The following is a 27,346-nucleotide window of genomic DNA, read 5'->3' as shown; positions in this document are numbered from 1 at the left end:
ACTCCCTGAGTCTGAGCCATGTGTATATAGATCATTGAAAACTCTCATTGTTTGCTGGACTCTTGGAGATGATAGTCTCAGTCAGCCCTGGGACCAAACCATGCATCCATTTGGTCCCAGTAAATCTCTCCCTTTAAATAAATTATTAAATACTCTCTAATCTCTATCTTGCCTCAGTTCCTCAAGCATTACAGTTTAACATAGCTGGATCCTTTTATATTTTTTAAAATTGAAGACCTCACTCTCTGAAGAGCTTTTGCTATATATTGATATTTGGCATACTGGAAATTAAAAATATCTTAGTAATAGTATTAACAGTTTTTAATTTCTTTATCCTCTGAAAAGATCTTTGGGACTCCTAGATCACACTTTGACAATCACTATTCTAAATTATCAATTTTTATTATAACTATGAGTGGTTAATCCTCATATTAGGGCTTCTCTTCTGTTTATTCATTTTTACAATATCTCTAATGGATTTTCTGAAACATCTTTTTCATGTGAAGACTTCTTTCCTTCCATTAATACTGTTTTACTTTATTAGGTACATTTTTTTTTTACTATGATAAAAGAGCTAAATTTAGACACAATCATGCTACCACCTACCCTCATTTTGCCAGATGTACCAATAAGATATATCTTTCAAAATGAAAAACTGGAGAAGACAAAAAATATTATGCATATGTAGAATGCATAATATTCTCCATAACATTCAGAAACAATTGAGCTGTTATATAATATACAAGATTTAGAAGAAAATAAAAATCCTGAAGTTCATTCCACCAAGGAAATAATTTTCAAGGCTATTTTTAACACAAAGTTCCAAAGTTTTATGAAAAACAATACACTATATTTTTCAAAGCACAAGTGCCCACTATGTAGTAATAGTAAACATGCTGAACAAATGATAAAATTTAATTTTAAAATTTATTTTCATTTTTGCAATCTGTCAGATTTGGGAAAAAAAGGGAAATGTGTGAACAAACATTTTAATATATTAATACATACATTTAAAACACAATACATATATGGTACTTACACAGTCTCCTCCTTTTTGAATAGGCTACATTGTTTTTATTTGGATGTTCACCTCTCAGAGGTGGATAACTAAAGAATAATTATAAAAATTACTCAGATACTTATTTTCCCTGAGAAAATATCCCCAAATTTATAATTTTATAATTGTATCTTTAAATTATTTAACTTATGCTGTTAACATTAAGTAAACTTTATGGAAATCATAATTTCCAGCATGTACCTTTAGAAACTGAAAATATTAAAAAATATATCATTTAAATACTATTTTTCAGAACTTACTATTTGGAAGGAAAATTTAATTCTACTCAGTATAATTTATGATAAGGCAAATCATTTTCTATATGCTTTTCTTTAATAGACATTGGAATGTACTGTGTAAGTTTTAATTTGTATTTAAACTTATGTTGTTAGAATTTTATATCAATTACAAAAACAACCAGGGCTAATGATTTCTAAAAAACTTATTTAGATTAAGTGTGTCTTGAGTACCTAAAATTTAGAAATCTGTTTTTTGATTTTGGAGATATAGAAAGGAACTCCATTTTAATTTCTGGATATGTATTCTTTGGGTATGTATTTAGGCTACATATCTTCTAAATAATAATTCCTAAATATAAACAACTATAAAATATCACAAAAGTATTCTAGATATTTCAATAGTTCTGGATTTAGCCCTAGCTCCATTATCAAGGGGAATCACTTAATTTCTCTTTGTTTGAGATTATATATTTTCTAAAGTTTTCTATTCTAGATTTTGAAAGAGTGGTTGCATCCTGTGATTTAAAATGACATTTTTCTACATTGATTTATAAAATAATTTCAAAATGTATTTAATGTTGCACATTAGGATGAGGCAAGATATCTAAATTAAAAAGTGTAAAAATGTACATGTACTATTACAATATTGCAGCATCCAAAGGCAGCACGGTATTTTGGAAAGAGCAGTTAAATCAGTCCAAGAATTTGTGATTAAATCACCATTAGCGATCTATGTGACAATGGACATATTACTTTCCTTTTTTAGGTCTTAATTTCTTCAAATGAAAAGGTTTGATGGGATTATCATCAATGTCTCTTATAACTCTAAATTCTATGAAGTCTCCCAAATAGATACTAAAATACATATGTGTATGAATACACCTTAAGAATGTTTCTTAAATTAGTTGAAATGTATCTTTATTATTTTTGTGATTTTTTTTTTCCAACTAATGGAAACATAACACACATAAAAGTACCTATGTACCTTTTTATTAAATATAGTATAATTTGTCAAGAATTTATATAGTCTCTTTGAAACAGTTTTCATTTCAAATTTTATATAAAATATTTCCCACCCAGAGACACCTACATCCCTCAGATTCATTTCAAGATTGGATTTATATCCCACGCAGTTATGCTTTTGAATAACTATTCTTGAAGGACAGCATCATATTTTAATATAACTAGCAATATTGGTTAGTCTTAGTTCAGTATAAAAATAATTAAAGACTAGATTGGCTTAGACTAAATAAGCAGAATATTAATAACAACTCAGGCTATTAAAATAAAATTTTATGTGTATGGGTGAGCAATCTGAATAATTAGATGAAAATATGATTACTGCAAGATAGCTTATTTTATATTTTCTTTTTTTCTTAAAATATTTCCCACTGAAAATAATCTCCAGTATATTCTCACTTCTCAGATGAAGAAATGAAATGCATTTTAAATGATATGTCTAAGACTTAAAAAGAAACATTAGAATAGCCACGATTAGAATTTAGTTTTTTGAATTCTTTTGTCTTTATTCTCATGGCTTAAAAAGTCATGCTTCTTTACTACAAGGAAAACATCTTTTGCTAGGGAGAAGTAGTTATATGACTTACAAAGAAATTGTTTCCTGTTCCTAAGATGGTTAACACTCAGATAAAATTCAAGAAAGCTACAATGGATGATGTTTTGATGCTTCAGAAGATCACAAAATATTTCTAATTGACTTAAAACTAATCAGTAATCAGAAGCAAAATAATGTGCTGCAAAACCAGGTTCTTGAATTTAAAGGTTAGAATTCATTCCAATCCAGTGTTTGATTAGCTGGTGTGCAATAGCTCTGCTTGGTGGCACAAAGAAAGACTGTTGGTTTCCTTTGGTAAGAACATCAATAACCTAAAACAAATATACAAAAATATATTGTGTTTGAATTTCAAAAAAATTAGACAAATAATACTTCTCCATTTTTTACTGTATCACAAAGAGCTTTTAAAAGTTAAATAATTTCATCATCTTTAGATGAACTATAATGATTATATTTCAGTAAAGAGTTAACAGAAATATTTAAATGCTACATAATGCTAGTGACTCAATTATTTCCAAATCTAAAAGAAGACATCCATTATAAAATGAATCACTAGAAAAGGCAAATATATTAAGAAAGATTTCTGGGCAATACTTTATTTTTCTTTTCTTTTTGAAAAATAGCTTTTTATTTTAAAAATATATTCAAAGATAGTTTTCAACATTTACCCTTGCAAAACCCTGTGTTCCAAATTTTTTCAGCCTTCCCTCCTCCACTACCTCTTCTAGACAGTAAGTAATCCAATATATGTTAAACATGTGCAATGCTTCTATACATATTTCCACATTTATCATGCTGCACAAGAAAAATCAAATCAAAAAGGGAAAAAATGAGAAAGAAAAGAAAAAGCAAGGAAATAACAAAAAACGGTGAAAAAATTATGCTGTGATCCACATTCAGTACCCATAATCATCTTTCTGGATGCAAATGGCTATTTCCATCACAAGTATATTGGAATCGGCAGCTAGATGGCGCAATAGATAGAGCTCCAGTCCTGAAGTCATGAAGACCTGAGTTCAAATTTGACCTCAGATACTTAACACTTCCAGGCTGTGTGACTCTGGATGAATTACTTAACCCCAATTGCCTCAGGAAAAAAAAAAAAAAAGGAACAAGTCTATTGGAATCACCTGAATGTTGAAATAGTCACATGGACAATATTTTCTAAGAGAGGGTTCAAGCAATATTACTTTAAAGTCAGTTTGGAAAAAAAAGAACTAGAGAAATTTAGCTGTAGGAATGGACAGAAATAATAAAATTCTGGTGGATTTTTACATCTTTAGACTTACCTGAAGTGGCTCCAGAGATGAAAATTGGGATGAATATACTAAAGTTCAAGAATAGTAATTCTGTTTTAACGTTAAGAAAGAACTTCCTAACTTTTTTTTTCTTGGTCAAAGGGATTCATGGCCAAGTACAAACTGATGGCCTCTGAGGTCTTCCCAACTCTTATGGTGCATATGTAAATAGAGTAATTAATTTCCTGTTATTTTATCATTATTTAGGAATAGAACTTTGAAAAGTTTTCATAAATGTTCCTTTATAATGTGGTTCTTTTTTAAAACTAGGTTTTAAATATATCCAAAATTGTGGAATGTCTCTTTTATAATATACAAAGTCAACTGAATTCTACAATCACCTGAATTGTTAATCCATGAGATAAACACAATGTGTATGTGGGAAAATGGCATTTCTTCTTTAATTCTCATCTGAAAATATTTTTTTCCTGCATTTTCAAGTCTATTAAAAATACACTTGAGTAAGGGCAGCTAAGTGGCATAGTGGATAGAGCACTAGCCCTGAAGTCAGGAGGATCTGAGTTCAAATCTGGTCTCAGACACTTAATACTTCTAGCTTTGTAACCCTGGGCAAGTCACTTAACCTCAATTGCCTCACCCAAAAAAAGAAAAACAACATACACTTGAAGAAGGATTGTCATTATTTTATTTAAAAAAAAAAATCATTGCCCTCAAAAAGATGCTGGACTTACTGAGCACTTCAAACAATGAGTTGAATTGGTAGTGGACATATTTATACTACTATGTATAATTTACAATTACAAAGTAATCAGTGAACCATATGAATTAATACAAATGCTGAACCAACTTGCTGAAAGAAAAATAAGCCTATCTACTTTATTCTAAAACCGATACAGTCAGGGAACAATCAAGAGGAGAGGGAAATTAAATTGAACTTTACCTGTTCTTTAGTGAACCAGCGAGCATCATCTATTTCATTCTTGTCAACTTTAATTTCTGTAGACATAGCAACAGCCAAGCAACCAATCATTAAAGAGGAGGGCATTGGCCAAGGCTGACAAGAGATATACTGAACACTGCCAACTTTGACTCCACTTTCCTCTTCCACTTCTCTTCGAACAGCATCTTCTATTGTCTCTCCTAATCAAATGGTGCAAAGAACAAGTGGCTGAGGAAAACACCTTAAGCAAGAATTGTATTTTGTACTTTGAATTACTCAGAAGACAGGAAATCATTTTGAATGTTATCTATAGAAGCTCACTATAGTCAGGGAAATAAGTCTAAAACTAGATTGGCATTTAAGAAAAGAACAATTTTCGATCATGGACAAAGCATTAAAATGGTAACGTAGAAAATGACTTTCCCAATGATAAAGATAGTAGTCTCTCATTGACAATCATTATATATAATGTGTGTATCTAGCTGAATGTATATATGTGTCATATATGTGCATGTGTATATGTTTGTATGAAAAGCCATATTCTTTATCTAATTTGACATTTTTTAATCGTGTGTAAAAGTTATTGCTAGTAAAAATCATTATTTTCACATCATTTAACTACTGTGTACCCTATTGATATTGCATATTTGAAAAAACTTTATACCATAAAACAATATTTTTTTCCTCCTAAATTTTTTCTAATTTACCCCATAGAGAAAACAAGCTAGAAGACTGTTCACTGAGACATGTAACAGGAAATAAAAGTGAAAGAAAATACATTTTTATTAAATACACATAAAGTTCTTTGTAAATACAAAATATAACTTTAGATGTGTATACACACACAAACACACACACATATATATACACACACACATTCAATAAAGAGAGTAATATGAAGTACACTGTCAATCAAGTAATTGGAACTATGCTAGAAAGGTTTTGAATACAGTTTCAATCAATAAAAATTTATTAAGCACTTAGTATGTGCCAGACACTGTGCTACATTTTGGGAACACAAAAAGATGCAAAAGACATCCCAGCTCTCAAGGAGCTTATAATCGATTGGGGGAAAGGGTTGGTTTTTTTTTTTTTTTTTTTTTTTTTTTTCAATTAAATTACTGATGATGAGCATTGAGAAAAAAAAAAAAAAGACTCCCACCACCAAATGGTAAATGAAGAGGTGGTTAAGAAAATGTTATCTGGGAATGGTATTTAAATTTAAAAACTGGTAAGATTAATATCTTTAAAATATTAGAATTTAATTTTAAAAGCTTTTAACTTAAAAAGAAAGTTAGCTGGGGGAAAATGACTTAATTATTTCCACCATGCTACTGGAGGTAGGCAAAAGAAGTAGTAGTAGAAGAGCTCCCAGTGAAAAATGTATAGGAAGGAATGTAGAAGAAGTTATGTGGTATTGGTTAAGGAATTGTATGTTAGAGATTTTGTCCTATGATTACTTAGCAAACCTAATGATGCCTGATCTTTGATACTTGTCCTCTAACTTCGGGGAAAAAAGAAAAGAACAGGGAGACATCAGATAGGAGAATATATCAATGGGGAAAAGTGAGTCCCAGGAAGGAGCAAACAACTGGACATTAGAAATAATCTGTAGTCAGATATGGGAGGCAAGATAATCATTCAGTTTTGCAGTGTAGCTGATAAGACTATTAAAACATGGCAGAGAAGCAGAACATCTACCCAAGTATAGATGGTTGTGAGCCACACTGTGGGAGGGAGTACCTAAACGAATGAGAATATAAAGTACTGAGAAAAGATTTTGTAGGGTTTGAACTTTATTTCAAACTTGCTAGAAGGCATATTGCAGAATATAAAGCAATTAATTTTAGGCAAATCCAATAGGAAAAATGTTTATAGAAAAGATAAATTAGGAAATAATGCTTTATTTTGGGAAAAAAAAAGAAAACAAGTTTCCTATAAAAATAATTCAACTTTACCAAGACTCTTTAGGAATATACCTACTATGTATAACAATGTACACAAGTACAAGTGTTACCTGGCCTAAATATATGCATTTCATCAGAATAAAATTCAAAAAAAAATTCTATATACTGAACCAAAGTACTATGGAGAGGAGAGACTTTCAAAACTTTGACCCTTAAGAGTTTCCTAGTGTATTGTGATATTTGATTTACATAATTTCAATTTTAAAAAACAATGTTAGGAATAATTTCAGATGTTATATAAATCCCTTCCTTGTATGTGCTTAGGGGTAGCAAACTTATTCTCTTCAGATCAAGATCCTTTTTACTACACTGAAATATATGAGAGTATCTCTAAATAGAATTGATTAAATTTATATTTAAGGAAGATTATTACAATTATGGAAATAGTTTTGAAATATAATTATCGTAATATCTTTTCTTTCAATATATATCTATGTGATGCATATATACAGACATTAATTTGAAAATAGGAATTCCTAAGAAGATAAATAAAAATATTTTAAAATATATTAATATAAAAATATTTCAAGTATTCTAGCTTGTGACAACTAGAGTTTAAGAAACTCACTTAAAAGTATAAACACTTGTAAGAAAATACTTTTTTTTTTTTTTTTATCTAAAAGTCTTACCAGGTTCCACAAATCCAGCAAGACATGTAAACATGCCAGGAGGAAATCTTTTCTGTCTTCCTAAAAGGCACTTGTTCCCATCAGGATGAACAACTTGCATGATTACTACTGGATCTAAAATCAATAAATGAAAGCTTAGGATAAACTTGGCTAACTGGATGACTCTTTCTTATAATGACACTAATTAGCTTGAGTGTTTTAAATATGATTTTTAATGACTAATTTTGTTTTATTTTAAAAAATTTCTTAAATAAATAAAATAAATAAATAAATTTTCAATCTTTCCTTAGCCCATCCAAACTTTGTGACAAAAATTAAAAAGGAAAAAAGCATTATAGCAATATCAATCAGTATATCAATTATGAATAACAGCATATATATTATTCCATATCCATAACCCCCATACTTCTGCAAGAGGAGCATTCAAAATTGTAATTAAGAAGAAAGGCTTACCAACTCTTGGGTAGGATGTGTTATGAACTCCTTGAAGGCTGGGACAGTCTTCTTTTAAACATACTCTTTTATAGCCACCTTCTTCAATTTTAGTTGCACTTCCACATGTTGGACAAAACTTATAACGGCTATGCCAGGCAAGAACAGATCTTGCTTGAGCGACTACCCCTTAAAGAAATAATATAAATACTCATAATTAGAGAAATTACAAAGCAAAAACATTCCTATGGCTAACATAAAGATAAAATGGCTTTTTTGGGTCTGCATTGATAACTTCTTTCTCAAATGTACATAATGAAAGAAAATAAAACTTCTTCATTTTGACCTAATAAATTGAATCTTCTTATAGCTCTAGTGTTGTTTCATGGGCCCATCATATTATACAGTTTTTACTTTATATAATTTTTACATTTCAGGAAAGAGTATTTGACGAATACACCTTTATTTGTATAATAATGAACTGAAGTTGATATAGGCTCTATTATATAAGCAGTTTCTAAATTATATTCAACTTCCAAAAATCTTTGTAAACAAATGACCCTGGTGAGCAACATGCACACAGAAGATACCTGAAGTTAGCCAATGAACCTTTCTTGGCTTTTTAAGGCAGAAATAATTAAAGGTCTATATAAATTAGTTCATATACCTAAGAAACCTTTAGTAACATTTTCTTATGACACTGCCAAGCACAAATGTTGCATATTGTTTATGCATAAGTTCTCCAACTAAGAGCTGCACAGCACCCAAATTGTTTTCTTCTAATAACCAGACCAATTACCTTAAAAGATGAGGTAAAATTTGCATCTTACCAGCTTCTTTTTCTTTCAACTGTAGGAGAGCCGGCATTGGAGGATGAAGAAAGTAACAGTCTTCATGTCTTTGTTTAAACTGTTCAGCACAGATGGCATTTATACCAAGGGCAAACCAAGCAACCAACCCATCCTCATCCTCATCCTCCTCTTTTGTATCTTCTCTAATCATAATGTTAATACATTCTTTTTTATTTCCAAGTTCTACCCCAAGAAAAATTAGGATAAAATTATCAGGATTAGCTATATAATCTTTTATATGTAGATAATTCAAGCGACAAAGCCTCACTTCTGGCTGTTGGCCAGTCAATGTAACCAATGGACTTAAGTCAGAGAAAAGGATATAGACTGTGTCTGGATGGTTTTGTTTAGCTGACAGCCACTTCAAATTTGTTCTTTTCTCACTCTTCCTGTCTAGAAGTGTCCTGCTAAAATAATTTTCATATTCTTCCACTTTTTTGAGCAGGTAAAATGGTTTCGGTACACCCATGGCTTTAGACAGTAAGGTAGATACATGCTTATAGCCCCAGAACTTAGCAATATCCAGTGCAGTCTGGTTTGATCTATTAACAATAGACCTGTCACACCTATAGACAGGAGAAAGAATTGGGAGGGAAAACTGTAAGTATAACATTTTTATCCACTCATACAACAAAAAGTTTTCAGTGTCCATCTTATCATCCTTCTATATTTATTTAATGATTACAGACTAGTTGCTATACTGGGGAAATTTTTAATAAATATATGAAAAAACTTTAAAATACATTTATAATATTTCAGAGAAGTGTTGTACAGCATAAATATTCTTTTATAGTTTGCTACAGAATTCCACCAATTTTTGTAAGAATGTTCAATTTGTGTCTGTTCCATTACCTCTGGGTTCTATACAAACTCAGCATCCAAGTTCTCACCTCTGCACATTTGCATAAGCGTTCTTGCAGGCCTAGAATGTATTACTTTCTTTCCTATGCTTCTTAGAATCTACAATTCCCTTCCAAGAGGAATTCCTTGATCCCCGTGGTGGTTAGTTTTCTATTCTTGAAATGACCTGGTATTTACTTTGAATATACTTACATTCAGACATATTATCTCCTAAGACAAAAGCTCCTTGAGGGCAGAAATTTTCATTTTTATTTTTGTATCTCCAATCACCAGCAAAATATGTTGCATATATCAGGCACTTAGTAAGTCTGCTGACTGATTTAAGATCTGTTCCAAAGAAAGCACCTCAGAAAATTTGGAAGATCTGGCATATATTTCAGAAATTTTTAAAAAATGTCGTATTCTGCCTTAAGTACCATATATTGAAAACTGAGAGGATGTGAAAAGTATTCCTCTATTATATTGGAATGCAGTTTGGATGCATGCACAATGCATAAAGTGCTGAGATCCGATCTGACCTCAGACTGTGATTCCGGCAAAGTCACTTAACCTGTCTACTAACTTTCCTCATCTATAAAATGGGGATAATAATAACATCTCCCTTCCTGAGTTGTTGTGAGACTCAAATGAGAAATTGTAAAATGCTAAACATTTTATACATAATTAGTATGTATATACTAATACTAATACATAATTAGTATATACTAATACTAATATATAATTAGTATTAGTATATAAGCTATTGCTATTCTTATTACTACATTCTGATACCTTTTTCTCTCTGAATTACTATACTAAAAGCATTTCTTTGTTTTATTTTCCAATAGTATAGCAACAAATGTTAAAAGTATTATGGGAAAACTACATTTTCATGTAAATGAATTGATGGGATATTTTAAACAATTTCTAATTAGAAAAAATGGCTGTAATCTATCATAACACAAAACTGTATTTGCTACTACTATGCTTACCCCTTTTCCAGCAGAAATTGAACAACATGCGGATGCCCATTTCTTGCAGCATACATTAGGGCAGTCCAACCATTTTCAGAAATTTCATTTATAAGAAATGGATATTGATTGAGAATTACTGATAACTTGCTGATGTTTCCTTCAGCAGCTAATGAGTGAAACTGGGAAATCAATTCTTGTCTGAGATTTCTCTTAAAAGTAGCCATTCTCTCCTTTAAAATAAAATAAACAAAACAAATATATTAAATCATGAATTGATTTATCATTACCTATGCATTAATTAGTAATATAAAAATAATTAGCATTCAGATTTTTAAGAGTGGGAATTCAGTTTAATTATTGAAGTATTATTCATTTAGTACTTTTCAATATGTAGAAATATGCTAAATATATGGTTCTTGTGCTTAATAAAACTGAAATCTGATGGCCTAACATGTATAGCTCTTTTGTAGTATATATTTTTTGCATTTAAATTGCTCTTATGATTATAAGCAGTAGAATATTTCTTTTCCTTCTTTTTAGAAGTAGCTGATGACACCTAATGGAGTGCCAGGCCTAGTGTTAAAAGACAATCACAACACCAAGACACTTTTTGTGAAAACCAGTTTTATTACATGAGAAATGAATATGTCTGTGGGATCCAAAGAGTTCACCATCCTTACAGAAGTTTGGATATTTATGACAGTACAACAAAAGGAGAGAAAAGGAAGAGGCATGACAAAGGAGAAACTGTTTAGTAACCTCTCCCAAAGGAGAAAAGCAAGGCAATGGCAAAAGTAGCATTCTTTTCCCTTGGGAAACACAAGACTATGAAGATAGGAAGATCTACTTATCTTCAAAAGACCCCAGCTATACAACATTTTTTTCAGCCTGGCACAGACTGGCTAGTGTCTGTTTTATTTTCCAACAACTTATGTCAGCTGAGATGCGGAAGGAGGGGCATGCAGGTTTTGTCTTTAATATATTTAGAGTCTCCTGAATGCTCTGGGTTGATTATTTCTGGAAAAACATGGCATCTTAAAAAAGACAAATTCAGGTGACACTTATCACTAGTTGGGAAGATCTAAGTTCAAATCCAGCTTCAGATAGTTTTATTAGCTCTGTGACCTCAGCCAAGATAATAATTTCTGTTTGCCTCAATTTCTATAACTTTAAAACTTCAATAGCACTTACCTTGCAGGGATCAAAGAGTTAATATTTGTTTAAAAAAAAAAAACAGTTTAGTACAGTTCCTGGCACATAATAGTTGCTATAAAATGCTTCCTCCCATTGCCTTTCCTCTTCCCGTTTAGTACAAATATTTGCTTCCTTGGTGACAGAAGTCAAGCTCCAGTTACAAATGAATCCCTAAAAAGTGACACTAAGGTATAGTAAGTCCCATTACTTTTTACTAGATATGTGATCTTGGGTAAGTTACCTCACTAAGATTTAATATTCTCCTCTATTAAACAAGGAGATTGTTGGACTAGAAGATTTCAAAGTTTCCTTTCAAACCTAACATTGTTATGAAAGCTATTTCATAAGGAAACAATTCACAACTCATTTAATTAGGACCTTTATTGAAAATTTACATTTTAGACAAGGTAGCATATGGAAGAGAAAGGATTAGCTCTGAAGTTTGACCAGATCTGGACTTGAATCCTGGCTCTTATACAAACTGTATTAGAACTTAGACCCACTGAATCTCAGTTTCTTCATTTGTAGAATGAAAATAAAACTTATACTATCTATCTAAAAATTGTTGTAAAGGAAAGTGACTTGTAAACCTTCAAAAATGCTATTGTGATTTATCACAATAAAAATTTTAATTAGATATCTCTTTGTGACATAGTATTAAACACTGAATTCTCAAAGGTGATGACAGTGGAATTCAGGCTATTAAGTGGGTATTGTCATACTAAAAAGGTTTTGTGTTTTGGGTCTGAGGAAAGACTTTCTATTTTCTGAGAACTAATCTAGTTCAGTTCAGAGAGGATCAGTTGGCTACAGGGTGAATAATTGTTTGGCTACATAAATTCTCTAAAACTGAGTAAGTTGTAGAAGAATTACAATTGACAACATTTGAGCCAGAAGTAGTTACTGTTTTTAATTGTCAATTTTCAAGCTGTGTTATAGTGGGAAGAATATTGAAATCAGAGAAATTGGATTCTCTTTTTCAACTCTGCCATTACATGTGGTTTGAGGAAAGTCTACTTAGCGTCTTTGTCCCTCAATTTCTTCAATTATAGAACAGGAAAGTTGGGCCAGATGATTATTAAGGGTCTTCCTAGCATTTAAGTATATTCGAACCAGGATTAAGAAATATTTTTGGGGCAGCTAGGTGGTGCAGTGGATAGAGCACCAGTCCTGAAGTCAGGAGGACCTCAGTTCAAATCTGATCTCAGGCACTTAACAAATATTTGTGAATAAATATGATGCTTTGGGTTAGTTCTGAGGTCATTTCTTAGATAGTTTAGATATGAAACTAGAACAAAATGAGATTAGTAGGTTATTCAACAGTTAATAAAAAAGATAACTTAGTCATAGCAGGGGAAGGATGTCAACAAGGACAGATACTGAAGATAGCTCAGATTGATTCAGTGGAGTGAAATTCCTTTGCCTAAACTGCTCACTATTTCTCATAAGCCAAATCAGAGTGCCCTACAAGTTCTTCTTGGATGCTTTGTATTGATAAAGTGATATTAGTAGTCTAAGCCTTTACTTCTCTGAAACAACCAAGAAGGTCTAAATGATAAATAGCATTTCCATATCTCAAACTATATTAGAAAGCAGCAATCATCGAAATCATTTAGCACTATTTTTAAAAACAGATAAGTGGATCAATAGAATAGACTGGACAAAAGAGAATCAGAAATAATGCAACTCAATAACCCAGTGTTCAATAAATTAAAAAACATAAATTATTTTTTAAAAGAATTACTTAATTGCCAAGAACTAAAGGGAAAACTGAAAAGCAGTCTGGCAAAAATTAGACTTAAACAAACACCATATTCCATTCCACAATAAATTCAAAATGAATATGTGGCCTGAATATTAACTATCATACTATTAAAAAATGAGAAGAGAAGCAAATCATATACCTTTTACAGCTATGAATAGGAGTAAATTCTTAACAAAACAAGAGATAGAGGCAATTACAACAGATAAAATAAATCATTTTGATTACATGAAACTGAAAAGCTTTTGTACACAATAAATGAATGCATGTAGAATTAGAAGGGAAGCAGTTGAGTAAGGGAAAAAAAAAAAAAAAAAACTTCTGTCAAAAATCTCTTAGAAGGATTTGGTATCCAACTAATAGTAATACATAAGACCAAAAGTCATTTCTCAACAACTGGTCAAATTACATAAATAATTCTCAAAAGAATATCTGCAAATGTATTAATCACCACATGAAAGAATGTTTTGAATCACTAATGACAAAAATGCAAATCAAAACAACTTTTAGGTTTCATCATACAACCAGAAAATCGGCAGATTATTTAAGATAGGACTAGTCAAAGATGAAAGGGTTATAGAAAGATAGGTATCCAATGCATTATAAGTAAAGATATGAAATAACACCATCATTCTGGAAAGGAATGTGGAATTATCCAACTGAGATAGATAAAATGTCCTTATCTATTGAGTCTAACATTTTATGCTAACCACATTCTCCATTGACAAAAAGTAAGGCTCTGCATTCACTTTTGAAAGTGACACATGAATGTAAGAGAATATTATTGTACTACAAAAAACAATTAAAATGATGGATTTAGAGGAATATAGATTACTTCAACTGATGCAAAATGATATAGAGTTGGAGAAACAATATATACAACAACTACAACAATCACAAAACAATTGAAAATGATTATGACAAAATTATAAAGAATGAATTGTACCACAAATACAAGTTATAAGAAGGTATCTACTCCAACTCCTCTGCAGAGGTTGTGGTGGGGTACAGGAGACAATTTATATAGAGGTAACATTATAAAGAAAAGTTGTAATGCTGAAGAAACTGAGGCAAGATAGAGATTAGAGAGTTTTTAATGTTTTATTTGAATTTTTGAGAGGGAGAGATTGTCGGAGTTGGGGGAGGGATTAAGGGGGGGGGAGATCAGAATCCATTTTTCCCCCAGGCCTGAATTGGACTTTCCTCTCAAAGAATTTAGCATGGAATGTGAGTTCCAATTTTTTTTTTTTTTTTTTTTAGGGCGCTGGCGATCAGCGGGGACAAAGGCAAGGGTGGATTCGAACACTGGTGAGTGGGAATTTCCAGGAAGGGACCATAATTCTGGTTCTGACAGGTTGGGGGGGGTGAGGAACATAAATTCTTGATAATTTAGGACTTAGGAGCAAGGATGTCTGAAATAGATCTCCCCCTTATCTGAGATTGAACATTTACAATTTATTACCCTAGAGTAGCCAGCCCTAAATTATATCAGTCCTAATAGTCAGGAAGAGTGGGATGCTGCAACCAGGGGGACTGAGGCAGAACAATAAAAGGAAACTGTGGCACAACAAAGTAACTGAGACTTTTGAAGTTTTTATCAATGCCAAGATAAATGAGTCTAAAAGAATAAAGCTGTTGAACTTCTGTTAGAGGGAATGAACATAAAACGAATAAACATACAGTTTTTGATGTAGCTATGCGGGAATTTATTTTGCTTAACTATTTAGAGGAGGAATTTATAGGGCACATTGCAGATAGTGTATTTTCTTTTCAACGCACTGAGTTATTTTGCTTTTTCCTCCACATTTCTTTTTCTTCGATTTTTATAAGGGATGGTCCACTGGAAAAAAGAAGGGGGATATAAGAGGAAATTTAAGTAATATAAAAATGTGTCAATAGAAATCTACTGAAAAAGAAAAATCAAAAAGAAGTGTGGGGCAGTTATTATCTAAAGTGTGCTATTCAGAAAGACTATAGGTTTGAGGGGGCAAAAAAAACTTCCAAAATTACAGGGTTTGTTTAGTTGTTAAACAGAAATTCTCTGTTAAATTCCACTTTACAATTTTGTAAATGCCTCAAAAGTTCAAAGATTCCAAATTCTGGTGCTTAGAAATCAGTACATTACTAAAATATCAAATTTCCTTTTTAATGGAAAAAAAAACCTGCGTCTAATCTCTAATTGATATAAAAAGATTTTTTAATCAAGATTCTAAAATTAGATATATTTTATTTTTTTCATGATTTTCGTTTAATACACACACACACACACACATACACACACACACACACACAGTGACCAACATTATATGTTAAAGCAGGATTTGAACCTTAGTAAAACTGAACCCACAGAATCTGATGAGATCACCAAGAACGTAAAGAGAAAGAAATTGGCCCAGAACAGAGGCTAGAGAGTCATCCAGGGATAGGTTATGTAAATAAATAATGATCTTGAGTAATAACCACACAAGCAAGAAGAGAGAGGTCAGCCATGAAAACCCTGGGAGAAGAATATCCAGGAGGAAGGAATGGTCAACAATGACAAAGGCTGCAATTAAGTCAAGGAGAATATTGAAAAAAAAAAAAACACTAATGGATATAGTAAATAAATTACTTGTAACCCTGCATAGAAGTTTCTGTCCACTGGTGAGCAAAAGGAAACTATGGTGTAAACTGAGGAGTAGAAATGAAGAGAAAACAGCTAGTGTAGATAGGTTTTTTCTTCTATGTTCAGCAATGAAAGGAAAGAACTATGACAGTTTTAAAGTTGGGGGGAGGGGCATGACTATAGAAGAATCTTAAGATTTTATCAGCAAAAGTATACTTTCCTATATTTCCTCCACCAAAGCAAAGCAATCTATTTATAACTTCGAAGATAAACCTTGGTAGTTGCTTAAGACAGTTTTCCAGAGTCCCACACCTATTATCAGAGAAGATCTGAACCCAGTAGTCTATTCACTATTTCATATCATCTCATTTTCAGCTATATCTGCATTAAATGGGGCATTTTAAAGGACCTATTTATACACCTAAAGGACTATAAATGTGAGTTATTATGATTATAAGCAGTATTGCTTTTATAGTAGTCTATCTTTGTAGAAACTGACAAATACTTATAGTAACAACCTATTTATAAATGAGGGACTGTTTATATTTAGGCAGTTACTTTTAACTTACTAAAAGTACAGGGAGTAAAACAATATTATAGGTGGATAATTATTATATATAAGAAGGATATGGTGATGGTGGACTGATAAGAATGTTGAGATCAAGAATACTTTTTATCACAAACGACCACTTAAATTGGTTTAAATTGCAGTTTTCTGCTATTAGAAGATATTGAAAAAAAAAATTAAGGCTGAAAAATTACAGTTTACTCCTAAAAAACTCAACTCAACTATTTCTGCTTCTATAAAACATTTTTAAAAACTGCTTTCATAACAACTAATCTAATTAATTCTCTCATTACTGATTACTCAATTTTGACCATTTTCTTTGTCTCTCAGATTTATACAATGCTGTTATGGGGATTAAGTGCCTGAATTCTTTTCAAGAAAATCAAGTATTTAAGAGCTTAGCCTGTACAAAGCAATACACTGCTTTTATAATATCTTGAAAATCTACTATGCTTCCTCATTGTCTTTAATTTAAAACATTATCTACTTTTTTTTCACTGAAGGATATCCATCAAATCATATTACCTTACCCCTTTAATATGATCTTTTTATTTCTGCCTAGAAAGCCAATCTTTTTTTCTATTTACACAAAATGTTCCAATGTCTGTTTTTGTACAAGTTATTATCCCAATATTCTCTCCCAGCAAATTAGGATTAAGCAGTCTAAAATTGGAACTGGCTTGGAACAATGTAGAATCCCTAATAAAAGGTCTCCAAAGAAAGGTTGGAGATCATTTGATACGAATGTTGTCAAAGGCAATTCTTTTTCAGATATGAGATGTACAAGATGGCCATTGAAGATTCCTTTAAACTTGGAAATTCTTTAAGATGTGATCCTAGTTTAATAACTCTGTAAGGTCAGAATTCATTTTATCCAAGAAGTTCCTGATAGACTACCCTATCCTAACTTTCAACACTTCTTTAAATCAATAATATTTTAACATTTAAATGACACTTAAAGCTTTATAAATCATACTCCTCACAATCTCCAGAGACTGAAAGTATTATCATCACTATTGTACAAATGAAGAAACTAGCTCAGGGCAAGAGTTTATAGTGGTTGTCCAGCTAATAACCATTAAAGCATAATTTGAATAGGGTATCTCATGACTCAGTCCTGGATTCTTTTGACAATCCCATACTACCTCTTCAGAAATAATACAAATATATTTTAAGGTTTTTGCATTTTATATATTATCTCACTTGAACTTCACAACAACCTTGTGAAATAAATGCAACAGAAAATGTCTCCCCATTTTACAGATCAGAACACTGAAGCTCAGAAATTATGGATCAAGACAAAGGTATTTGAATTGGGATTCAAAACTAGTCTCCTCTCCTGATTCAGTGTTATATGCTCTTGGACTACACCACAATACTTTCCACCTCGGAATCTGTATCTACTTACATTTCTAATATAACAGTTTATAAATAAGATTCTCATTTTTATGCTTGTAATGTGGATTTCTAAAGTAGATGTTAAACTTCTTTGAGTTAAGGAATCATAGTTTTTATTTTTTATTCCCCGTAGGATAAAGTACATCCCTCATGGCATAGGCAATCAATAAAAGTTTGTTTAAAAAAAAAAAAAAAAAAAAAAAAAACCTCCATTTGATTACATATTAAACCATGGTGGCAAAATACTATTTCTTTTGGGCAATAAAATGAGACTCTTTAGGATTTGAAATCCACAACCTGGCTTTCCAATGTTTTTAGTTTTCTGGCAAAGAAAAATGAGAATTTAGGAGAGAATGAAAGAAAAATGCTATTTTTAAATTTAACTATATATCATTTCTTTTCACTTCTGGCTCCCTACCAGGTATAAGAATAATCTAACCAAAAAAAGTAAATTAAGGGATAATTTCTACATTATAAAATGACGAGTTTTGCCACATTAATTGGCAGAATTGGACTGGAAGGGGCGATTAACAAGTCTTGCACATTTTGTGTATTGGGAGGAAAAGGGCATTCGCATTTTTTTTTTTTTTTTTTTTGTATTTCTAGCCCTTAGGCTAGTGCCTGGTACACAATAGGCGCTTACATCAAATGCTGGTTGATTGATGAGATAGCGATTTATCCAGAGGGGTCGTTTCCTTGCATGATTTTCTTTTTTTTTTTTTCTCGGTGTAGTCTGAAATCAAGAGGGGCAGTCTGGGAAGAGGATCGAGGTTTCCCCCGCCCCCCAACTCCGCCAGTTAACCTTTTCCCTCTAGGCGTGGGGATCAGCTGCGATCGTAATTCACCCTAGGCCTCAGAACCCCCTCCTTGGGCTTCACAAGGTCCCAGGAGCCCCTAAATTCCTAGAGGTTTAGAGTGCTTTAAAATGGAGTTCCTTTTCTTGACCCCTGCCCCCCTGAAGGCTTATCTTTGAACACCTTCACAGCGGCTGATACTTCAGTGGTGGTAGTTTTACCCCAAGCCGCACAGGCTCGGCCGTAACCGCCCCCAGGCCGAGCCCTCCCTCTAGCTTAGGGGGGCACCTGAGGCCTCAGGCCTCCGGGTCCCGCGCATGAGCACCCGCCCCGCTGGGCCACCCACCGTGACTCAGCGCAATGCCAGGGCCAGCCGGAAAGTTCGCAAGAGTGGGCCCCCACCGGCAGCGACCGCGGGGAAGCCTACCCACCCTAAGGCGACCAGAACGGCTGCTGCAGAAACGTAGCCCAAGGGCGGGGAAAGAGTCTCTCTCTTCCACTTTTCCCGGTCTCGGAGGAAGTCCCGGGTTACTTCCGATCTCGGGGCGGACGGTGTGCAGAGTCTTATGGGAATTGTGGTTTGTAAGGAGATAGGTTGCGCTTAAGGCAGAGATTTCTGCCGAGGCCCACCTAGGTAGGACTTGTCACCAGCATCGAGTAGCATCAAGTAGATACTTGTGAGGAAGAGTTTTTGCGGCAGCCTTGTACTTGGAGTCAGGAAGACAACATTTACTAGCTGTGTCACGGAGACAGGTCACTTAAGCTCTCTGAAAGAAGTCCGACATTCTCTCAGAGGCACCTCAACCTGCTCTTCTAAGATTTCAGTCGGCAAATTCCACAAATCTTCGTGTGATTTTGTCTAGACTTGAGAAGGGGAAGAAAAATATTGATGTACATTAAATTTAAAAGGTTGTTCTACATGTATTTTTTTTTTTTTTCTGTCAGGATTGTCATGAGGATCAAATGAGAATATTTGTGAAAGTGCTTTGGAAACCTTACATACATAATAAATGCTAGTACCCATTAAGTAATTTCATAGCTTAAACATGTTCCAAAAAAAAAAAAAAAAATGTCTTTCCTGCCTTCAATAAGGGGAAAAAAGCATTAAAAAAAAATCAAATACAGCTACTGTTGAATTTGAAATGCTTTCTTTACTAGCATTTATAATACTTTAGTATTTGCAAAGTGCTTTAAGCCTTTTATTTCATTGACCCCCTTAATGATCCCATGAAATATCTTCAATTCTACAGGTAACCACACCGATAAGCTAGGAATAGCTGAGGTAAAATTTGAATTCAGGTCTTTCTGTCTTCAACTACAACATTCTCTCCACTATACTGTTTAGCTGTCCTCTAGCTTTCTTGTAATGCTATTCATTCTACTTCCCTTTTACCTATACAATTACAGGACAAATCAAATTTCAAGATGCCATGGAGTAATGGACAAGAGAATCATATAGTAACTATTGTTGAATCTCAGGTAAACAAATGCTGAAGTGGACTGAACTGGATTTCTCTTACTATTTACAGGGTGAACTCGGGTAATTCATCATCTCTCCTGTTCACAGTTCATCTCTAAAATGTGAAGATCTACTAAGTGATAGCTAAGGCCGCATTTGACTCTTAAAACTATCATTTCCTAGTCAGAAAATTGTAACGTACTTTAGGGAGATGTGTTTTGTTAAGTACTGTTAGAGATTCATCCCATTCTTCTGAATTTTAACCTCCCTATTAGATTATTCTTTGAAAGATCTGATCTATTCCTATTACTGCCTGTGAATAACATGTCCCATTACTTAACAGTCTTTAGGAGCCACGTGGAGACTTATAGTAACAGTTCTAGTAAATATTCAAGGCGATTTAAAGTAGGGGCTGCAAGCATATGACACTGAGTTATAGGTCACTTCATCATTTTAAGTATCACCTACAGTTGCTAGTATGTGTGTGTATGTATGTATATATATATATATGTATATATATATATACATATATATATACACATTATATGTGTGTGTGTATGTGTGTATTTATTTTTATTTACTATTTTTATCTTTCACAAATGTGATATCTAGGCAACATCAAAACAGTGAGTTTAAGTACAATATACATACATCATTTACTCTAGGAGCTTATCTTTCCTGATTGATCCTAACTTTTAGTGCCAACTTTCACATAATTGTTTTTCATTTGAACTATTTTGTGTGAGGGTATTTATGAACTTAATATTTATAATGTATTTTTCTATATCTTTATCACCCCTATTGTCAAGGCAAGCTTATTGTAACTAGGGGTTCTTTCATTCTTTGTATTTTTATCCCGGGTCTAACACTGTGCTTGATCATAGACGCTTAATAAAAAACCTTTTTATTATGATAATGATGCAGACATTGATAAATTAAGGATCTATCAGACTACTTCTAGCAGGTCATTTTTCTGCTCAAAACTTTTCAAAGGCTTGGTACTGCAACCGTTCTTTGCTATTTTATATCCCACCCCTCCTCTCTTGGCACTGTGCTCTATTCATACCTCTCCTCTGGAACATATCAATCCTAAACATCCTTCTAAGTCTGACTCAAATACATCCATAAAGCCTTCGTAGCTATTCCAGAATGACACACAGAATTTAGAATTAGTAGTTTTAGATCTTCTAGTTCTCCTATAAGCAGAATTGGTCTCTGAGTCTGAATTGGTCTGAGCCTGCAGTGAGTGGTTGGTTTGGGGGTTTTGTGAGTGGGGTTGGGTGGAAATGTTACAAATAAGATCTGTCTACCAGAAGGCCAAAACGATAATTTTTTTAGTATAGTCACACCATAATGCCACTGCTTATTATAACACTATAAATATATTCATTTGTGACCATTATATGTAATAGCAATTGTCAGTGATAAATTGTTTTTTGCTGGTTTTTTTTTTTTTTTTTTGGCAATACATGTCTAAGAGCTTTTAATATTTTTCACTTATGTTTCTTATAAATAGAAAAACTATTTTTTGTTTAATTTACTAGTAATTTCTTTTGATCAGTTTTGTACTTTTTAAAGATATTTCTCAGGATTTTTTGCTTTAGGAAGGAATTACTTGAAAATTACTATTGATTTTTCCTCTGAAGCATCAATTTATTTTGTTTATTTAACTTTATGAAGAATTACCAAAGAGCAGTTTATTCTTATTTACAATCTTTCCCCTTTTGCTGTATGATCTATGTTTTAAAAAGCAGTAACCATGACATGAAGAATCTTTCTAATCTGAAACAAAATTAGCTTTGCTTCAAAGAGCAGCATTCTTTTTGTGTGCTCAAGTTAATTGATACAGTAATTTAATCATTGAACTGCTGTTCACATTTCATGTGTAAGTCACTTAGCTTGATTTTTTTTTCTTTTTTAGAATATCTAGGCTGATGAGCATTTAAATGGATTTGTTTGTAGCATTTAAAAAATACCCACAAAATTGATTGCATCATGACATCCGTCAGATCTTGTATTCAGATTTAGTTAATTTATTTTGAAGATTTCCTTAGGAAAAAAATAATCTAGCTTTAATACTAAGCTCATGCTTTTCTTTTTTTAAACACAAAAAACCAGAGTAACACAATATATTTCCTTAAATTCTCTGTGTCTTTCCCTCTTTCTTACCCACTTTCATCACTTCCCCTCCTGTTTTTCCCCTTACTACATTTTTTAACCTCAAGTAATATTTCCTTTAAATTTGACTGATCTGTGATCACAGCACTGACCTCTACCCTTGAAAGACTTGCAGCAACTCTCAGGGGCAATGCCAATAGTATTTTGCAAGTTGGCTGGCAGGGATTATTTCCCAGGCCCTGAAACCCATGACCTTCAACAAAGAATGAATGTCTGCACCACACATAAATTTCTTCAACCCAGTGATTGAAAGCCTCAGCTTGGCTACCTACTATATGAATCAGAGTCCATGACTTCTTTGTAGAAGATGGATAATTTAGTGCTGTATTTAAAGCCATGTGTTCTATGCCCACGTGGGTTAATTTACTGTTAGAGGTGAATGCATTCTGTTTTTGGCCCCTAGATAGTGTTAGTACAGAAGTAAATCTGAAATTTTGGAATGAGAATTCGGGGGTGGCTTTATGGTGATTAGAGGGCACCTTACCTGTTATTTCTAAAGTGCCACTGACAGTGCTCTCTGTCAGCATTCTCTTGACTTGTCTGATTTAAGTATCCCAGAGAGAATTTCTATTGCTTCCCAAGCTCTCATTACAACAATAATGTAATGCTGATTGCCATGATGTTCAGAGAATACATTAAAATATTGAATTAAATTTAGATTGATTAATAAACATCCTTGAATTTCTAGTTTGGTTTTTGGATTTTATTCCATGATTCAGCAGATTATTATTGAGCACTTACTATGAATGGTCCTTATAGGCATATGTTTCTTTAATAAGATTTGTTGTATATAATTTAAAATTCTTTGCCAATTTTTTAAGTATCAGAAATTAATTGTAAATAGTAGTAAGCAGCTAGTTTAAACTTGGATGAGTCAAATAGTGTTTCATTAAATGGTTATATTCTTTTCTCACCCACAAGATTCTTATCCTGTGCTATACTTTAACCTATAACTGGAAGTTAGGTAGAAGTAGGAGCCTTTGTTCTATATTGCCTGGAAACAAAAAGGAAGAAAAAGATGTTATATGTGTGTTGACATTATCACATTGATATTATGGGATAATGCTTATACTAATATTATCTGCCTATAGATTCAGTCAGAGATTTTCCAGAAATATAATCAATTTAGTTCACTCTACTGTTCTTAGTCATACTTGCTATCACTTTATGGCGTCTGTCAGACACATATACATGTCCTCCTCCCCCCATATCTACACATACACACCAAAAGCCTGTAGATTTTCCATCTATCTCCATGTCATAATTTGGTCTACTGTTGATGGCCCCTAGGTAGTATTAGTACAGAAGTAAATCTGAAATTTTGGAAATGAGAATCCAAGGGTAGCTTTTCAGTTGTGTTCAAATCTTTGTTGTCCCCATTTGGGGATTTTATTGGCAAAAGTTAATGGAATGGTTTGCTGTTTCCTTCTCCAGCTTGTTTTACAGATGAAGAACTAAGATAAACAGAGTTAAGTGATTTTCTCAGTGTCACACTGCTAATAAATATCCAAGGCAGAATTTGCACTCATGAAGATAAGTTTTCGTGATTCCAAACCTAGTACTCTATCCTCTGTACCATCTAGCAGTTCCAGTCATTCTTTATTCATGTTTCTTTTCTCTAGTGGCCCAGATTTTTTTGGTGGTTTTAGATTTCATCCAAATGGTCTTCAGTGTTCCAGAGTATAATGTAAGAAGGAACCATCACAATATCACTCACAATGATAAGAGCTTTTGGAGCACATTATCATATGGGGAATCCCTCTTTGATTTAGACTTTATAATGTAACACACTCTATAACATTAATGAACACCTTTGATAAGCATGTGTCTCATTGTTTATACTTTACCTGATATTAATGATTAGTCATCAAGCAAGGTTATCTCTATTATAATAACTTTCAGGGATTTTACATGATTTTATTATGTGCAGGAGAGATAACCTGTTAAGAAAGATTTGGGTAAAATCAAAGCATAATTAATTGACCTTAAATTGCTCCCTGAAACAAAGGCTCATTTTTTTTTATAATACCAATTTTTTACTTACTTCTTGTGGTATGGAAATGAGTCATGGAATACTGTAGTCTCAAAAGATTGTTAAAAATGAGTATCATTCAGAGAGCAGTAGGGGACATGGGAGGTGTAAGCAGGCTGAACATGGAGACCCTACTGTAGCTCGTTATGCATTTATATAACTTTCATTGCCTGATACTGAATCTGTACAGTCTAGTTATTACATCTTGTAAGTGTTTTATGAATAGCCCTGAGAAGCTGAGATAAGAGAATGGGGATAGATTTTTCTGGTGTTTTGGTTCCTAAGCCCCTATGTGCTTTCCACTATGATTATGAGTTGTGAATAAATTAGCCGGCTTTTTTTTTTTTGAAAGAAAAGAATATTTACTAAGGTAGTATAATATAAAGTTAGTACAAAATATCGTCTCCTCTACCCCATCCCCAGACTATGATATACTCTCTCCAAATGTATATGGAGTCTAGAGGTTCATTATCAAGTTTATAGATAATGTATAGAAAAAGGCTAACTCATGACTGCTGGAAATCCTTTTGCTGTAATCCTTAAGATGTTCTCCTTATATAGGATATGACTTCATTTTTATGCTTTTGTAAAGCCTTGAATTTGATTTCATATTGTTCTTGGCTCTTAATACAGATGCTACCCTCTCCCAATCTGGGAATGGTTTTAGGATGGCAATGGGAAGATGAATAGTTGTTCACATTTTCCTTTAGTCTGAAGTGGGCATACAACGCTAAGAACTAAACATATGCTCCTTCCCTCTCATTCAGTTTCATTTTAGAGGTTTAGGTAACCTTAGTTTTCTTCTGTGCTTGTTCAAATGTTGGGTAGTTCTGACCTAGTCGGGTTATATACAACATCTGCAGGCTGTGTCTAGTTCTCTTCAGGCAATCCAAAGAGATTTCCTTGAACACTTAGGTAGATGCTTAGGTCTTGTTCTCACTCATCTAATAAATGTATTTAGGATAAATGGCATAGCATGTATAACCTGTATTGAATTGCTTGCATTCTCAATGGGGGAGAGAATAAAGAGGAAGAAAGAGAGAGAATCTGGAGCTTAAAGGTTTTTAAAAAGAAATAATGTTTTACACGTAACTGCGGAAAAATAAAATAAATAAAAAAAAAGACAAATGGCATAAAGTATTTACCCTACCCTTATAATACTGTGTCTTTTCTTTAAGTGAACTGATTAGAGAAAAATAAATATAATGAATGTAAATGAATAAATTATTGGTTGGAAGTCAGGAGCTATGGTTTTGAGAAAACAATTATCTTCTATCTTGAATCCATGGCAATTCCCTTGGGGCTCCATGCAGGAAAGGGAAGTAACAGGTGCTATGTAAAGGTTTAAATCTCTAAAATATTTTAAGTGTTTGAAGATTATTTTGGCTTGTGTATGGGCAGAGAATTAGAGGAGCTAGATTACAGCCATGGATAATTTTAATGTTATTTTTATGTTATTTTATGTTATTCAGATTCATTTACTGGGAGTGACTAAGTCAGGGCAAGATTTGCTTTTTCATCTTCTATCGAATTTTTATTAGCTAATTCTAACATTTCAAAGACATAATATTCTCTTCTTCCTCCTCTGGTTCCCATATAAACTTTAGTTATAGCACATTTGTTGCAAGTAAAGTAATTATTATGATGTTCTGAAGGACCTATTGCTGAATTTTTTGGGTATAATTTGTTTTTTTGGTATAATTTATACAATGGTATAATTTTGATATAATTTGTCATAATGGATTGCCTTGAAATCTGCAGTCTGTACCTTCTCTCCATCTCTCCTGCACATTCCCTACCCCTGCCTTACCTTATTCCTACTTTTTAGTTCTCTTTTCTAGATTGTTGTCCTTTCTAAGAACTAAAGCTCCTTGAGATAAGGAGATTTCTTTCTTTTACCTACTATTTTTATCTCTACCATATGACTACTTTTAGAAAAACAATTTCTTCATCCAATTCACTGATTAAAGCCTCTAAAGAACTTTCTCCACATTTTTCTTCAAAATAAGAGCTAAATTCAATCTTTTAGAAAATAAGTTACTTTAATCTTTCTTTTCCTTTGTCTTCAGTCATCACAAGAAATGGTCCTTCCATTTCTCACTCACAAACTCTTCATAGAATTCCTTTCAGGTCAAAAATGAAATACATACATTCTCCCTGATTCCATAGGGAATCATTTCTCAAGGGATTCTTAACTGCCAGCACAAACTGATTTTCCTGCAGCATTCCATTTGGCTTTTAAAGTCAGAGTAACAATATAACTCTCTTTTTAAGGGGAAATCAACTGAAACAGGTATATTTTGTGAAATTTCCTGAATTTCCTGAAAATTTTTCTGAAAAAAATAAGTCATATATTGATACAATAATTTTTTTGGCCTGGACCTGTGATTGTATCACTTTGAAAAACTACTATTGTGGAAATCTCCTATCTCCATGCTTATGATCAACACATTTCTAATTTTTATTCATAAATCCTATGATCACAAAGCGAGAGAAGGATTTTGAAGCCAGATTTTCCTTAATAGAGTGCCCACTCTTTATCTATGCTAACGGTGCTATCTCTCTGGTGAAGTTTTATGTAATTATATTATC

General features: G+C 32.7%; 1 protein-coding gene across 5 annotated transcripts; it reads right to left on the bottom strand.

Moving 5' to 3' along the window:
• Positions 1-908: 908 nt before the first annotated feature.
• On the bottom strand, positions 909-19,805 carry NUDT12 (nudix hydrolase 12). 5 transcript variants are annotated; one of them, XM_051994941.1, is made up of 8 exons: positions 19,432-19,804; positions 18,935-19,024; positions 10,783-10,994; positions 8,930-9,516; positions 8,121-8,288; positions 7,668-7,781; positions 5,072-5,271; positions 909-3,183 (listed from the first exon to the last, which is right to left on the bottom strand). In XM_051994941.1, the coding sequence occupies exons 3-8, from the start codon at positions 10,986-10,988 to the stop codon at positions 3,073-3,075; spliced, it is 1,386 nt and encodes a 461-aa protein (XP_051850901.1). In that variant the 5' UTR covers positions 10,989-10,994; positions 18,935-19,024; positions 19,432-19,804; the 3' UTR covers positions 909-3,072. The 5 variants fall into 5 exon arrangements, with proteins under 5 accessions (XP_051850901.1, XP_051850924.1, XP_051850916.1 ...); XM_051994964.1 differs by having other exon boundaries at positions 19,517-19,804; XM_051994956.1 differs by lacking the exon at positions 19,432-19,804 and adding an exon at positions 19,269-19,425.
• Positions 19,806-27,346: the final 7,541 nt, after the last annotated feature.

The sequence above is a fragment of the Antechinus flavipes genome, chromosome 1 (assembly GCF_016432865.1).
Source record: "Antechinus flavipes isolate AdamAnt ecotype Samford, QLD, Australia chromosome 1, AdamAnt_v2, whole genome shotgun sequence".
Classification (NCBI taxonomy): Eukaryota; Metazoa; Chordata; class Mammalia; order Dasyuromorphia; family Dasyuridae; genus Antechinus; species Antechinus flavipes.
The sequence above is the reverse complement of the archived record's forward strand: the minus strand, read 5'-3'. Positions and strand labels throughout refer to the sequence as shown.